Source organism: Vulpes lagopus, chromosome 14, assembly GCF_018345385.1.
Source record: "Vulpes lagopus strain Blue_001 chromosome 14, ASM1834538v1, whole genome shotgun sequence".
Classification (NCBI taxonomy): domain Eukaryota; kingdom Metazoa; phylum Chordata; class Mammalia; order Carnivora; family Canidae; genus Vulpes; species Vulpes lagopus.
The window spans coordinates 7,241,599-7,254,228 of NC_054837.1; the positions used below are offsets into that span (position 1 = coordinate 7,241,599).

Consider the following 12,630-nt stretch of genomic DNA (forward strand, 5'->3'; position numbering starts at 1 on the left):
CTTAAATTTATGAGTTGTATCAGGTTTATTTTTTTAGTTTAATAAGCCAGACATGGTTTTGATATTTAGAACTGAAAGTATCTTAATGCAAAAATTTATATAAAAAATGGAATGGAATAAAGTGGAATGGGATAGTGCTAGTCAAAAGAGGAAGGAAGGAAGGAAGGAAGGAAGGAAGGAAGGAAGGAAGGAAGGAAGGAAAAGAGAGAGAAAAAAAGAAAGAAAGAAAGAAAGAAAGAAAGAAAGAAAGAAAGAAAGAAAGAGAAAGAAAGGAAGGAAGGAAGGAAGGAAGGAAGGAAGGAAGGAAGAAAGAAAGAAAGAAAGAAAGAAAGAAAGAAAGAAAGAAAGAAAGAAAGAAAGAAAAAAAAAAAGAAAAAAGAAAAGTCAAATGACCAATTTTCACCTTGGGCCTCATCCCAACGGGCTATCCCATATTCTTGTATACATGGTGCACCACTGCTGGCCTCCCCCCACACCAAGTTTGTGTTTTAACCGTAAGAATGAAACTGTCACAGTTTATTTTTTTTTATTTTTTTTTTTAACTTTTATTGGTGTTTAATTTACCAACATACAGAAAAACACCCAGTGCTCATCCCGTCAAGTGTCCACCTCAGTGCCCGTCACCCATTCCCCTCCAACACCCGCCCTCCTCCCCTTCCACCACCCCTAGTTCGTTTCCCCGAGTTAGGAGTCTTTATGTTCTGTCTCCCTTCCTGATATTTCCCAACATTTCTTTTCCCTTCCTTTATATTCCCTTTCACTATTATTCATATTCCCCAAATGAATGAAAACATACACTGTTTGTCCTTCTCCGATTGACTTATTTCACTCAGCATAATACCCTCCAGTTCCATCCACATTGAAGCAAATGGTGGGTATTTGTCGTTTCTAATTGCTGAGTAATATTCCATTGTATACATAAACCACATCTTCTTTATCCATTCATCTTTCGATGGACACCGAGGCTCCTTCCACAGTTTGGCTATTGTGGCCATTGCTGATAGAAACATCGGGGTGCAGGTGTCCCGACGTTTCATTGCATCTGAATCTTTGGGGTAAATCCCCAACAGTGCAATTGCTGGGTCGTAGGGCAGGTCTATTTTTAACTCTTTGAGGAACCTCCACACAGTTTTCCAGAGTGGCTGCACCAGTTCACATTCCCACCAACAGTGTAAGAGGGTTCCCTTTTCTCCGCATCCTCTCCAACATTTGTTGTTTCCTGCCTTGTTAATTTTCCCCATTCTCACTGGTGTGAGGTGGTATCTCATTGTGGTTTTGATTTGTATTTCCCTGATGGCAAGTGATGCAGAGCATTTTCTCATGTGCATGTTGGCCATGTCCATGTCTTCCTCTGTGAGATTTCTCTTCATGTCTTTTGCCCATTTCATGATTGGATTGTTTGTTTCTTTGGTGTTGAGTTTAATAAGTTCTTTATAGATTTTGGAAACTAGCCCTTTATCTGATATGTCATTTGCAAATATCTTCTCCCATTCTGTAGGTTGTCTTTTAGTTTTGTTGACTGTATCCTTTGCTGTGCAAAAGCTTCTTATCTTGATGAAGTCCCAATAGTTCATTTTTGCTTTTGTTTCTTTTGCCTTCGTGGATGTATCTTGCAAGAAGTTACTGTGGCCAAGTTCAAAAAGGGTGTTACCTGTGTTCTCCTCTAGGATTTTGATGGAATCTTGTCTCACATTTAGATCTCTCATCCATTTTGAGTTTATCCTTGTGTATGGTGAAAGAGAGTGGTCCAGTTTCATTCTTCTGCATGTGGATGTCCAATTTTCCCAGCACCATTTATTGAAGAGACTGTCTTTCTTCCAATGGATAGTCTTTCCTCTTTTATCGAATATTAGATGGCCGTACATTTCAGGGTCCACTTCTGGGTTCTCTATTCTGTTCCATTGATCTATGTGTCTGTTTTTGTGCCAGTACCACACTGTCTTGATGACCACAGCTTTGTAATACAACCTGAAATCTGGCATTGTGATGCCCCCAGCTAAGGTTTTCTTTTTTAAAATTCCCCTGGCTATTCGGGGTCTTTTCTGATTCCACACAAATCTTAAAATAATTTGTTCTAACTCTCTGAAGAAAGTCCATGGTATTTTGATAGGGATTGCATTAAACGTATAAATTGCCCTGGGTAACATTGACATTTTTACAATATTAATTCTGCCAATCCATGAGCATGGAATATTTTTCCATCTCTTTGTGTCTTCCTCAATTTCTTTCAGAAGTGTTCTATAGTTTTTAGGGTATAGATCTTTTACCTCTTTGGTTAGGTTTATTCCTAGGTATCTTATGCTTTTGGGTGCAATTGTAAATGGGATTGACTCCTTAATTTCTCTTTCTTCAGTCTCATTGTTAGTGTATAGAAATGCCATTGATTTCTGGGCATTGATTTTGTATCCTGCCACGCTACCAAATTGCTGTATGAGTTCTAGCAATCTGGGGGTGGAGGCTTTTGGGTTTTCTATGTAGAGTATCATGTCATCGGCGAAGAGGGAGAGTTTGACTTCTTCTTTGCCAATTTGAATGCCTTTAATGTCTTTTTGTTGTCTGATTGCTGAGGCGAGGACTTCCAGAACTATGTTGAACAGCAGTGGTGAGAGTGGACATCCCTGTCTTGTTCCTGATCTTAGGGGAAAGGCTCCCAGTGCTTCCCCATTGAGAATGATATTTGCTGTGGGCTTTTCGTAGATGGCTTTTAAGATGTCGAGGAAAGTTCCCTCTATCCCAACACTCTGAAGGGTTTTGATCAGGAATGGATGCTGTATTTTGTCAAATGCTTTCTCTGCATCTAATGAGAGTATCATATGGTTTTTGGTTTTTCTCTTGCTGATATGATGAATCACATTGATGGTTTTACGAGTGTTGAACCAGCCTTGTGTCCCAGGGATAAATCCTACTTGGTCATGGTGAATAATTTTCTTAATGTGTTGTTGGATCCTATTGGCTAGTATCTTGTTGAGAATTTTTGCATCCATGTTCATCAGGGATATTGGTCTGTAATTCTCCTTTTTGGTGGGGTCTTTGTCTGGTTTCGGAATTAAGGTGATGCTGGCCTCATAGAACGAATTTGGAAGTACTCCATCTCTTTCTATCTTTCCAAACAGCTTTAGTAGAATAGGTATGATTTCTTCTTTAAACGTTTGATAGAATTCCCCTGGGAAGCCATCTGGCCCTGGACTCTTGTGTCTTGGGAGGTTTTTGATGACTGCTTCAATTTCCTCCCTGGTTATTGGCCTGTTCAGGTTTTCTATTTCTTCCTGCTCCAGTTTTGGTAGTTTGTGGCTTTCCAGGAATGCGTCCATTTCTTCTAGATTTCCTAATTTATTGGCATACAGCTGTTCATAATATGTTTTTAAAATCGTTTGTATTTCCTTGGTGTTGGTAGTGATGTCCCCTTTCTCATTCATGATTTTATTAATTTGAGTCTTCTCTCTCTTCTTTTTAATAAGGTTGGCTAATGGTTTATCTATCTTATTAATTCTTTCAAAGAACCAACTCCTGGTTCTGTTGATCTGTTCCACAGTTCTTTTGGTCTCGATATCATTGAGTTCTGCTCGAATTTTAATTAACTCTCTTCTTCTGCTGGGGGTGGGGTCTATTTGTTGCTTTTTCTCTAGTTCCTTTATGTGTAAGGTGAGCTTTTGAATTTGAGATCTTTCCAGTTTTTGAATGTATGCTTGTATTGCGATGTATTTCCCCCTCAGGACTGCTTTTGCTGCATCCCAAAGATTTTGAACGGTTGTATCTTCATTTTCATTAGTTTCCATGAATCTTTTTAATTCTTCCTTAATTTCCTGGTTGACCTTTTCATCTTTTAGCAGGATGGTCCTTAACCTCCACGTGTTTGTGGTCCTTCCATATTTCTTGTTGTGATTAAGTTCTAATTTCAAGGCATTATGGTCTGAGAATATACAGGGGACTATCCCGATCTTTTGGTATCGGTTCAGACCCGATTTGTGACCCAGTATGTGGTCTATTCTGGAGAAAGTTCCATGTGCACTTGAGAAGAATGTGTATTCAGTTGAGTTTGGATGTAAAGTTCTGTAGATATCTGTGAAATCCATCTGGTCCAGTGTATCATTTAAAGCTCTCGTTTCTTTGGAGATATTGTGCTTAGAAGACCTATCCAGGGTAGAAAGAGCTAGATTGAAGTCACCAAGTATAAGTGTATTATTATCAAGGTATTTCTTGAGTTTGGTTATTAATTGGTTTAAATATTTGGCAGCTCCCACATTCGGGGCATATATATTGAGGATTGTTAAGTCCTCTTGTTGGATAGATCCTTTGAGTATGAGATAGTGTCCCTCTTCATCTCTCACTATAGTCTTCGGGGTAAATTTTAATTTATCTGATATAAGGATGGCAACCCCTGCTTTCTTTTGAGGACCATTTGAATGGTAAATGGTTCTCCAACCTTTTATTTTCAGGTTGTAGGTGTCCTTCTGTCTAAAATGAGTCTCTTGTAGACAGCAAATAGATGGGTCCTGCTTTTTTATCCAGTCTGAAACCCTGCGCCTTTTGATGGGGTCATTAAGCCCGTTCACATTCAGAGTTACTATTGATAGATATGAGTTTAGTGTCATCATATCTATTCAGTCCTTGTTTTTGTGGATTGTTCCACTGAACTTCTTCTTAAAGGGGAATTTTAAGAGTCCCCCTTAAAATTTCTTGCAGAGCTGGTTTGGAGGTTACATATTCTTTCAGTTCCTGCCTGTCTTGGAAGCTCTTTATCTCTCCTTCCATTTTGAATGAAAGCCTTGCTGGGTAAAGTATTCTTGGTTGCATGTTCTTTTCATTTAGGACCCTGAATATATCCTGCCAGCCCTTTCTGGCCTGCCAGGTCTCTGTGGAGAGGTCTGCTGTTACCCTAATATTCCTCCCCATAAAAGTCAGGGACTTTTTTTCTCTTGCTGCTTTAAGGATCTTCTCCTTATCTTTGGAATTTGCAAGCTTCACTATTAAATGTCGAGGTGTTGAACGGTTTTTGTTGATTTTAGGGGGGGATCTCTCTATTTCCTGGATCTGAATGCCTGTTTCCCTTCCCAGGTTAGGAAAGTTTTCAGCTAGGATTTGTTCAAATACATATTCTGGCCCTCTGTCCCTTTCCGCGCCCTCGGGAACCCCAATTAAACGTAGGTTTTTCTTCCTCAGGCTATCATTTATTTCCCTTAATCTATCCTCATGGTCTTTTAATTGCCTGTCTCTTTTTTCCTCAGTTTCCCTCTTTGCCATCAACTTGTCTTCTATGTCACTCACTCGTTCTTCCACCTCGTCAAGCCTCGTCGTTAGGACTTCTAGCTTGGATTGCATCTCATTTAATTGATTTTTAATTTCTGCTTGATTAGATCTAAATTCTGCAGTCATGAAGTCTCTTGAGTCCTTTATGGTTTTTTCTAGAGCCACCAGTAGCTGTAAAATAGTGCTTCTGAATTGGCTTTCTGACATTGAATTGTAATCCATATTTTGTAACTCTGTGGGAGAGTGGGCTGTTTCTGATTCTTTTTTTTGAGGGGTTTTCCTTCTAGTCATTTTGCTCAGTGCAGAGTGGCCAAAAACAAGTTGTATTGGGAAAAGGAGAAAAAGAGAGAGAAGGAAAGAAAAGAGAAAAAGAAAAAAGAGAAAGAAGAAAAAAATAGGGGAAGAAGAGAAGAAAAAGAAAGAAAAAGAAAGAAAGGAGAAAAAAGAAAAAAGGGGGGGTGGGGGAAGCAATCAGAAATCAAGAAGAAAGAGAGAAAAAAAAGCACAAAACAAAACAAAACAAAAAAAAAACAACAAAAAAAAAAAACAAAAACAAAAACAAAAAAACAAAAAACAAAAAAAAACCACGGGGTAGTATCTTCCGATTCTGTGTAGTTTAAGTCCCTTGACTTCCCTTGGAACTGGTCCGTCTCGCTGGTCTTCTGGGGGAGGGGCCTGCTGTGCTGATTCTCAGGTGTTGGCACTTGGGGGAGCTGCTCTGCCCCTGCCTGGTGCAGGGCTCGGTGGGGGGTTGTTGACCCCGTGAGGCCCCGGGAGGAAGCCACAGTGGCGGGGGCAGCTCTGGGACCCTGGATCCAGCCCCCGCAGTAGCCCCGGGGCTCTCCTTCTGCAGGGCCTGGGGGTGTCCCGGCGCCCTGTGCTCCGGGGCCTGCGCTGTTGGATTCGCGCTCCTGGCGGTGCAGCCCCCTCCGCGGAGCCGCCGCCCGAGCCCCTCCGAGCTGTTCCCGGAGCCGCGCAGCCCCCTCCGCGCGGAGGCTTCTTCCTCCGCCCGAGTCGCCGCCGCTGAGCTGTTCCCGGAGCCCCGCAGCCCCCTCCGCGGAGCCGCCGCCCGAGCCCCTCCCAGCTGCTCCGGGCCCCGCCGAGCGCTGCAGCCCTTAGGGAGCTCGGGGCATCTCCCGGGGCGCAGGTGCCTGTTAGTGTCCCCGGGAGCCCGAGGCCATCCCCGCCCTCCTGGGTCCTGCTCCACCTCCCTGCGGGCCCCTTTCCGCGGGGAAGGTCGGTGCAGCTCCTGCTCCTCCGGGACGGGGCTCTCCTGTCCTGGGGACACTCGCCCCGGCCTCAGCCCGGCTCCTCGGGGCCCCTCCCCCTCGGAGGCCTTTTGTGTCTTTATTTCTTTTTCCCCGTCTTCCTACCTGATAGAAGCGCGAACTCTTCTCACTGTAGCGTTCCAGCTGGTCTCTCTTTAAATCTCAGGCCGAATTCGTAGGTTTTCAGGATGATTGGATGGTTTTCTAGGTAATTTGCTGAGGACAGGTGACCTGGAGACCCTACTCCTCCGCCATCTTGCCCCTCCCCCAGCGAAACTGTCACAATTTAATTAGTGTTTCCTGTCGTTCCTCTCTCCACAGTAAGCAGCAGGTACCCCGAACCTCCTACAGTGCCGAACCCACAGTCCGTGACGATATGTCTCCATATCAAAACTTCCCTCTTGTCTCATATTCACACACATTCTCTTTCTTCCTGTTCTGGGCGCTTTCGGTTCTTAAGTATTCTATAAAGATACTAAGAATAATACACATCTACAGAGCACTTATTTTGTGCCAGGCATTATTCTAGGCACTTTATGTATAATTCTCAGTTCAAATCTGTGAAGAGATACTCGTATTATTTTTATTTTACAGTTGAGGAACGAAAAGGTTAAATAACTTGCCCAAAGTTGCGCAGCTGAGGGATCCCTGGGTGGCGCAGCGGTTTGGCGCCTGCCTTTGGCCCAGGGCGCGATCCTGGAGACCCGGGATCGAGTCCCACATCGGGCTCCCGGCTCATGGAGCCTGCTTCTCCCTCTGCCTGTGTCTCTGCCCCTCTCTCTCTCTCTCTGTGTGACTATCATAAAAAAAAAAAAAGTTGCGCAGCTGAGAAAGAACTAGATTTCGATGTCATATGGTTTGTCTCTAGAGTCTAGGCTCATAACCACCCCTTTAAATAGCCCCGTAATATATGCACACCTGTCGTGCACCTTGCATGGGCAACTGCACAATCCTGTGGTAAAGACATGAGCTTTGGAGCTGAACTTATTTAGGCTCTGATGTTGTCATTATCTCTTCCTAGTGGACAATCTTGGGTAGAGTCTTCATCTTGCTGAAACTCTGTTTTCTCCACTTTAATGGGTTTAATCCCATCTCAAAGGCTTGTTGGGCATGTAACTTGTTACTAGTCACAGGGTCCTTCACAGTCTTTCATGGTTTCCCTCATTATGATCATACAATTTTTTTTCAAACGTTTGGGAATGAACCTGGTGCATCAATAATACCAGGCCAGGCAAATGTCCCCATGCCTCTGCATGCAACTAATTCTAAACCCTCCTCAAGTGATCCTGATTTTCCTGCCATATACATTCTGTCCCAGTACGTAGTTGAACAGTCAGTCATACAACTTAAAGTACATTGCAACATAGGCATAAAAACCAAGAGCCGACATCATGGATGTGTCTCTTTTCCTCTCTTCTTTTCAGAGTCAGATTATTTCCTACTGGGGTTACCCTCATGAAGAGTATGACGTCGTGACCGAAGATGGTTATGTCCTCGGAATTTACAGGATTCCTCGTGGAAGACGATGTCCAAGAAAAAGTAGGGTTTGTTTTGTTATGAAAAGAATAACGCCTAAAGCAGAGATTCTTAGGTGTGCTGAGGGCAGCTGGGCAGCTTTCATTCTGAAATAGAGCCTGGTCTTTTTCACTAGAGGAAGAAACTCTTCACCTCTACTGGTCCTGCTCCATTTCTCTTCTGGGATCCTTTGGAGTCTTCAAAGCATTTAGATACGCAGTTGGCTCAAACAGTACAAGAGTTAGGGAAACACTACCCCTCCTGCAAGCAGCTGAAAACTCACATAGAACTTTTGACTCACCCCAGATTTAACGACTAATAGCCCAATGTTGACCAGAAGCTTTATCCGTAACATAAACAGTCAATGAACACATATCTTGTACGTTATGCGTATCATATACTCTGTTCTTACAATGAAGTCGGTGGAGAAAAGAAACTGTTAAGAAAATCGTAAGGAATAGAAAGTACATTTATAGTACTGTATTTGTCAAAGAACCCCACATCTAAGTGGACCGTGTCGTTCAAAGGTCCACTGTACACTGTTTATCTAGTCTTACTTTCCTCCATCACTTTGTCCCTCCAAAAAAGAAAATCACACAAAGGAAAACCTGGTCTTGTTCTAGAAATACCCTCTTCAGGTGTAACAACCAGGCCCTCAGAGGCATCTCGATGTCTTTTTCTCCCTCGCTTCCTACATCCAGCCAATCGCCAACATCTCTCAACTTGGCCTCCAGGTTCTGCTCTCATCTGAAAACTTCTCTCAGCCTCAATTTTACTCAAGTTCAGGCTTGGCCATGATCACCATCTTTGGCTTCAGCCGCTATGACAGCTTTCCAACTTACTTCATTTGTAATTAGTCCTTAAGTCATCGGAACTTCAGGTTTTAAGTAAATCCAATTAGTGCTATACTTAAGTTTAATTAATGAGCTGATTCTAGCTCCTGTGATGCAGCTTGATCCCTGTGGAGAAAAGGGGAATCTGCCTGGCAAGGACTGTTTGCTTTCCTCTCTCGTCTCTCGGCCCCTCTGCCACTTAGGAGTCTTTATAACACAACTTCCCAGCATCCGAACGGTTAATCATGTAAGGAGGAAAATCTAGATTCCAAAAGAGAGAGGGAGATGTCCTTAACCTTATAGAACCAACCATCCCCCTGGAGAACTCCAGTGCCTGTGGACATCCTCGTGAGAACTTGGCCCAAACTTCTATTCCAGCTCTGCCAGCTAGCTGCCAAGAGGCGTGAGGCGGCCCGCTGAGGTATAGATAGAGGCTGCAGGGCCCGGATCACAGGGGGCCCACGGCTGGTGACCGTGCTTGGGCGATAATTTAGCAGAATTGGTAACAGCTCTTCTTCCTGTTTCCTCCAAAGGTAGACAGAATGGACATAGACCTTACTTTTTAAAGATTTTATATATTCATTCATGGAGACACACAGAGAGGCAGAGACCCAGGCAGAGGGAGAAGCAGGCTCCCTGCAGGAAGCCCGATGTGGGACTCGATCCCAGGACCTGGGGTCACGGCCTGAGCCAGAGGTGGACGCTCCACCCCTGAGCCACTGGGTGCCTGGAATGAACACAGACCCAGTTCCAGCATCAGGGTGGCCAAGGGCTCTCCAGGGGCTCAGTGGTAGCCAGTCTGACCTCCGGCGCTAGCCCCGTGAGGCAGCCGAGGGCCCTGGGTGCCAGCCCAGCACCACAAACCGTTTGTAAAAGTCGGGAAAGTGGTCACTTTCTCTTTTTCCTGTGTCACAACTCCGTTTCCCCGCTTTCTCGGTCCAGCTGTTCCAATTCCACATTGTGAACAGGATTTTTGTATATAAAGTTCACAATTTTATGTTGTGTAACATTTCACTGGGCATCTTGCATTTTGCTTTTCTGCTTTCTGACAATGTGAATTAAATGATGCAGCGTGTGTAAAATCTAGCTCACTGCCTGGCACTCAGTCGATATTCAAAAATGGTGTTTTTAATGTTTCTGTTATTACCTTGAGAAAAATGTAGTTTTGTAATCAGATGCTTCTTGAGAAGTAAAATGTTATTGACATGAATAATAATAATAATAATAATAACAATAAAGAAAGAATTTACTATGCTGGATAGTCTTTTATTATTTTATTATTTTTATTAATATTATTTTATTATAATATGATATAATAATATATTATACTTATAACATATTATAATAATACAATATTATTTTATTATTTTTACCATTCTTTTTAAATGTTTATTTATTTATTTTAGAGAGAGAAAGAGAGAGAGAATGAGGGGGGAAAGAGCAAAGGAGCAAAGGAAAAGAGAGAACCTGAAACAGGTTCTCTGCTGAGCTCGGAGCCCAATGCAGGGCTCGATCCCAGGGCCCTGATATGATCACCTGAGCCACAGTCAACAGTCAGCCACTTAACTGACTGAGCCACCCAGGCGCCCCTATGGATTTTAATTCTAATTTAATTCTTATGACTACATTGGAGGTAACATTTCTTATTAGGGCCCATCATACAGATAAGCTAACTGAGGCACAAAGGGGTTGATGTGTTGCAGCACAGACTTTGAGTGACTCCAGGGCCTGCAGCACAGCATAAAACATTATAATTAATCCAGATTTTACAAAGAGACACACAGGACATGAGAAGACAGTTAAGTTCCCCAAGTAAGTTGACACAGGATGCAAAGTCAGGGTAGCCTGGGGCTGATTTCAGCCATCCCCTCTGCTCTGCCGCACAGGCAGCCGGGATGGAGAGGGGCTTGTAGACACGGAGGAGTCCAGTCATGAAGCTCTCAGCGCCCGTGTGTTTTTCAGCTCCGAGGCCTGTTGTGTATTTGCAGCATGGCTTGATCGCGTCCGCCACTAACTGGATCTGCAACCTCCCCAACAACAGCTTGGCTTTCCTTCTGGCAGATTTCGGTTATGACGTGTGGATGGGGAACAGCCGGGGAAACACCTGGTCCAGAAGACACCTGAAGGTTTCCCCCAAGTCTCGAGAGTACTGGGCCTTCAGGTAAGAAGCTCCAGACTCACACGGAGCCAGTCGCCACTTATACGATTGTTGTCTCGTACAGTCAAACGGGGGCATCGTTCATGTGTGTGGCTGAGCTCCTGCTGCCTTGCCCCTTCCTGCGCACGTTCACCGGTGGAATCCACTAGAAGGAAACACAAGTCTCCCTACCCAGGATTTCTTCACAGGATCTGGAGAAATGCTCTTATTCGTGGCATTGCTGTTCATTTTAGAAATCCCACTTGTTGCTGTGTGTGCAAAGAAAAAGAGCCTCGAAAGCAAAGATCACGTTTAGAAAGGTGACTTCCAGGACTGCCAACCGCTTTGCCTGTGTCAACCCCAAAGGACATTTACCTGGTGTGCTTGCTAAAAAGGAAAACTTAAACTGAAGGGGAAATAGGACCGGAATCTAGGTTCTGGGTGCAATTTTTGAGAACCAGATGCTCATGATAAGCCAAGAGTGAACCTGGGTTGGGGGGACTCTGCACAGATGACGCCCCAAATGTCCATCTGCCAAGGTTGCGAGTAAATCACAGGCTGGCAGGGCCAAGACGGGTCCCTGGACTCAGGTCCTGGGGAAATAGAGAGAAAGCCTGACCATAGAAGGATGCCCCGGCCGGTTCTGCTCTAGAAGCCGCACCTGCTGAGTCCTGGGGCAACCCCTATGGGCCGCCAGAGCTGGGAAGCATGCCCAGAAGGTCACTAAAGCCCTCGTGCCTTGGCTTCATCCCACCTTCTTCCTAGAAGCCATTTGGTATTTCCTAAGTCCACACCCAGGGCAATCGTGTCCTGGCATGATTACAAGTATCACCTTGATTCCCTGGGAGAGTGTTTCCCGGCTGTGACCAGAACCAAAGCACCTGAGGTGATTGATAAATACACGGATCACCAGACCTCTTCCCCAGAAATTCGGGTTCGGTGGGTCTGGGCTGATGTCAACAAATCTGCTTTGAAAATAAGCACTGCAGGTATTGTTCTTTTCAAGGGAGTTTGGTAAATCTGATCTATAATTAAGTGAACGATGATGAGCCTTGCAGGAAAATCCTCTGTGGGCCTTTGCAAAGCGGATTTTTCTAATTCTCGTCTCTTAACCATGTTACTCTTGTGATCAAGGTGGCATCCTCCAAAGTTGCAGAGACGCCTAATGCTCTAAATTGACTCCAGTCTTAAGTCAACAAAAAGCCAGGTATCTCTGTCTGCTATAAGTGTGCTTAACCGTCGCAGGCCTGACAGTGAGATGGTGTTCTTTTGCCTTTTTCTTCTTCTTCTGACTATGTTGTTCTTTCTCTTTGACAGCTTGGATGAGATGGCTAACTATGATCTCCCAGCCACAATCAATTTTATCTTGGAGAAAACAGGACAAGAGCGACTCTATTACGTGGGCCACTCCCAAGGCACCACCATAGGTGTGTTTGGGGCAGGGGTGATCTGAGTGTCCCAGGACCTTCCATATTCATGAAGGGGTCAAAACTTCTTCCCTCTGGGCATCCTCTAGCTTGAGGACTTGAGCTGGGAAACCATTTCTTCTGACTGGTTTCCGAAGGGTAAATAAAACCAGGATGACAACAGGAATTTCTGCTGCCCCAGGACTGAATTTGGAGATTGATGG

General features: G+C 44.2%; 1 protein-coding gene across 7 annotated transcripts in view; it reads left to right on the top strand.

Annotated features, from left to right (window-relative positions):
• LIPK (lipase family member K) overlaps nt 1-12,630 on the top strand; it is a 66,035-nt gene that overhangs the window by 35,766 nt on the left and 17,639 nt on the right. For 5 of the 7 annotated variants that reach the window (XM_041729508.1, XM_041729507.1, XM_041729509.1 and 2 more), the window contains 3 exons: nt 7,940-8,054; nt 10,826-11,024; nt 12,318-12,427. In XM_041729508.1, the coding sequence (XP_041585442.1) occupies nt 7,940-8,054; nt 10,826-11,024; nt 12,318-12,427 (424 nt within the window). The remainder of the gene's footprint in view (nt 1-7,939; nt 8,055-10,825; nt 11,025-12,317; nt 12,428-12,630) is intronic. The other 2 variants (XM_041729512.1, XM_041729513.1) reach the window with 2 other exon arrangements.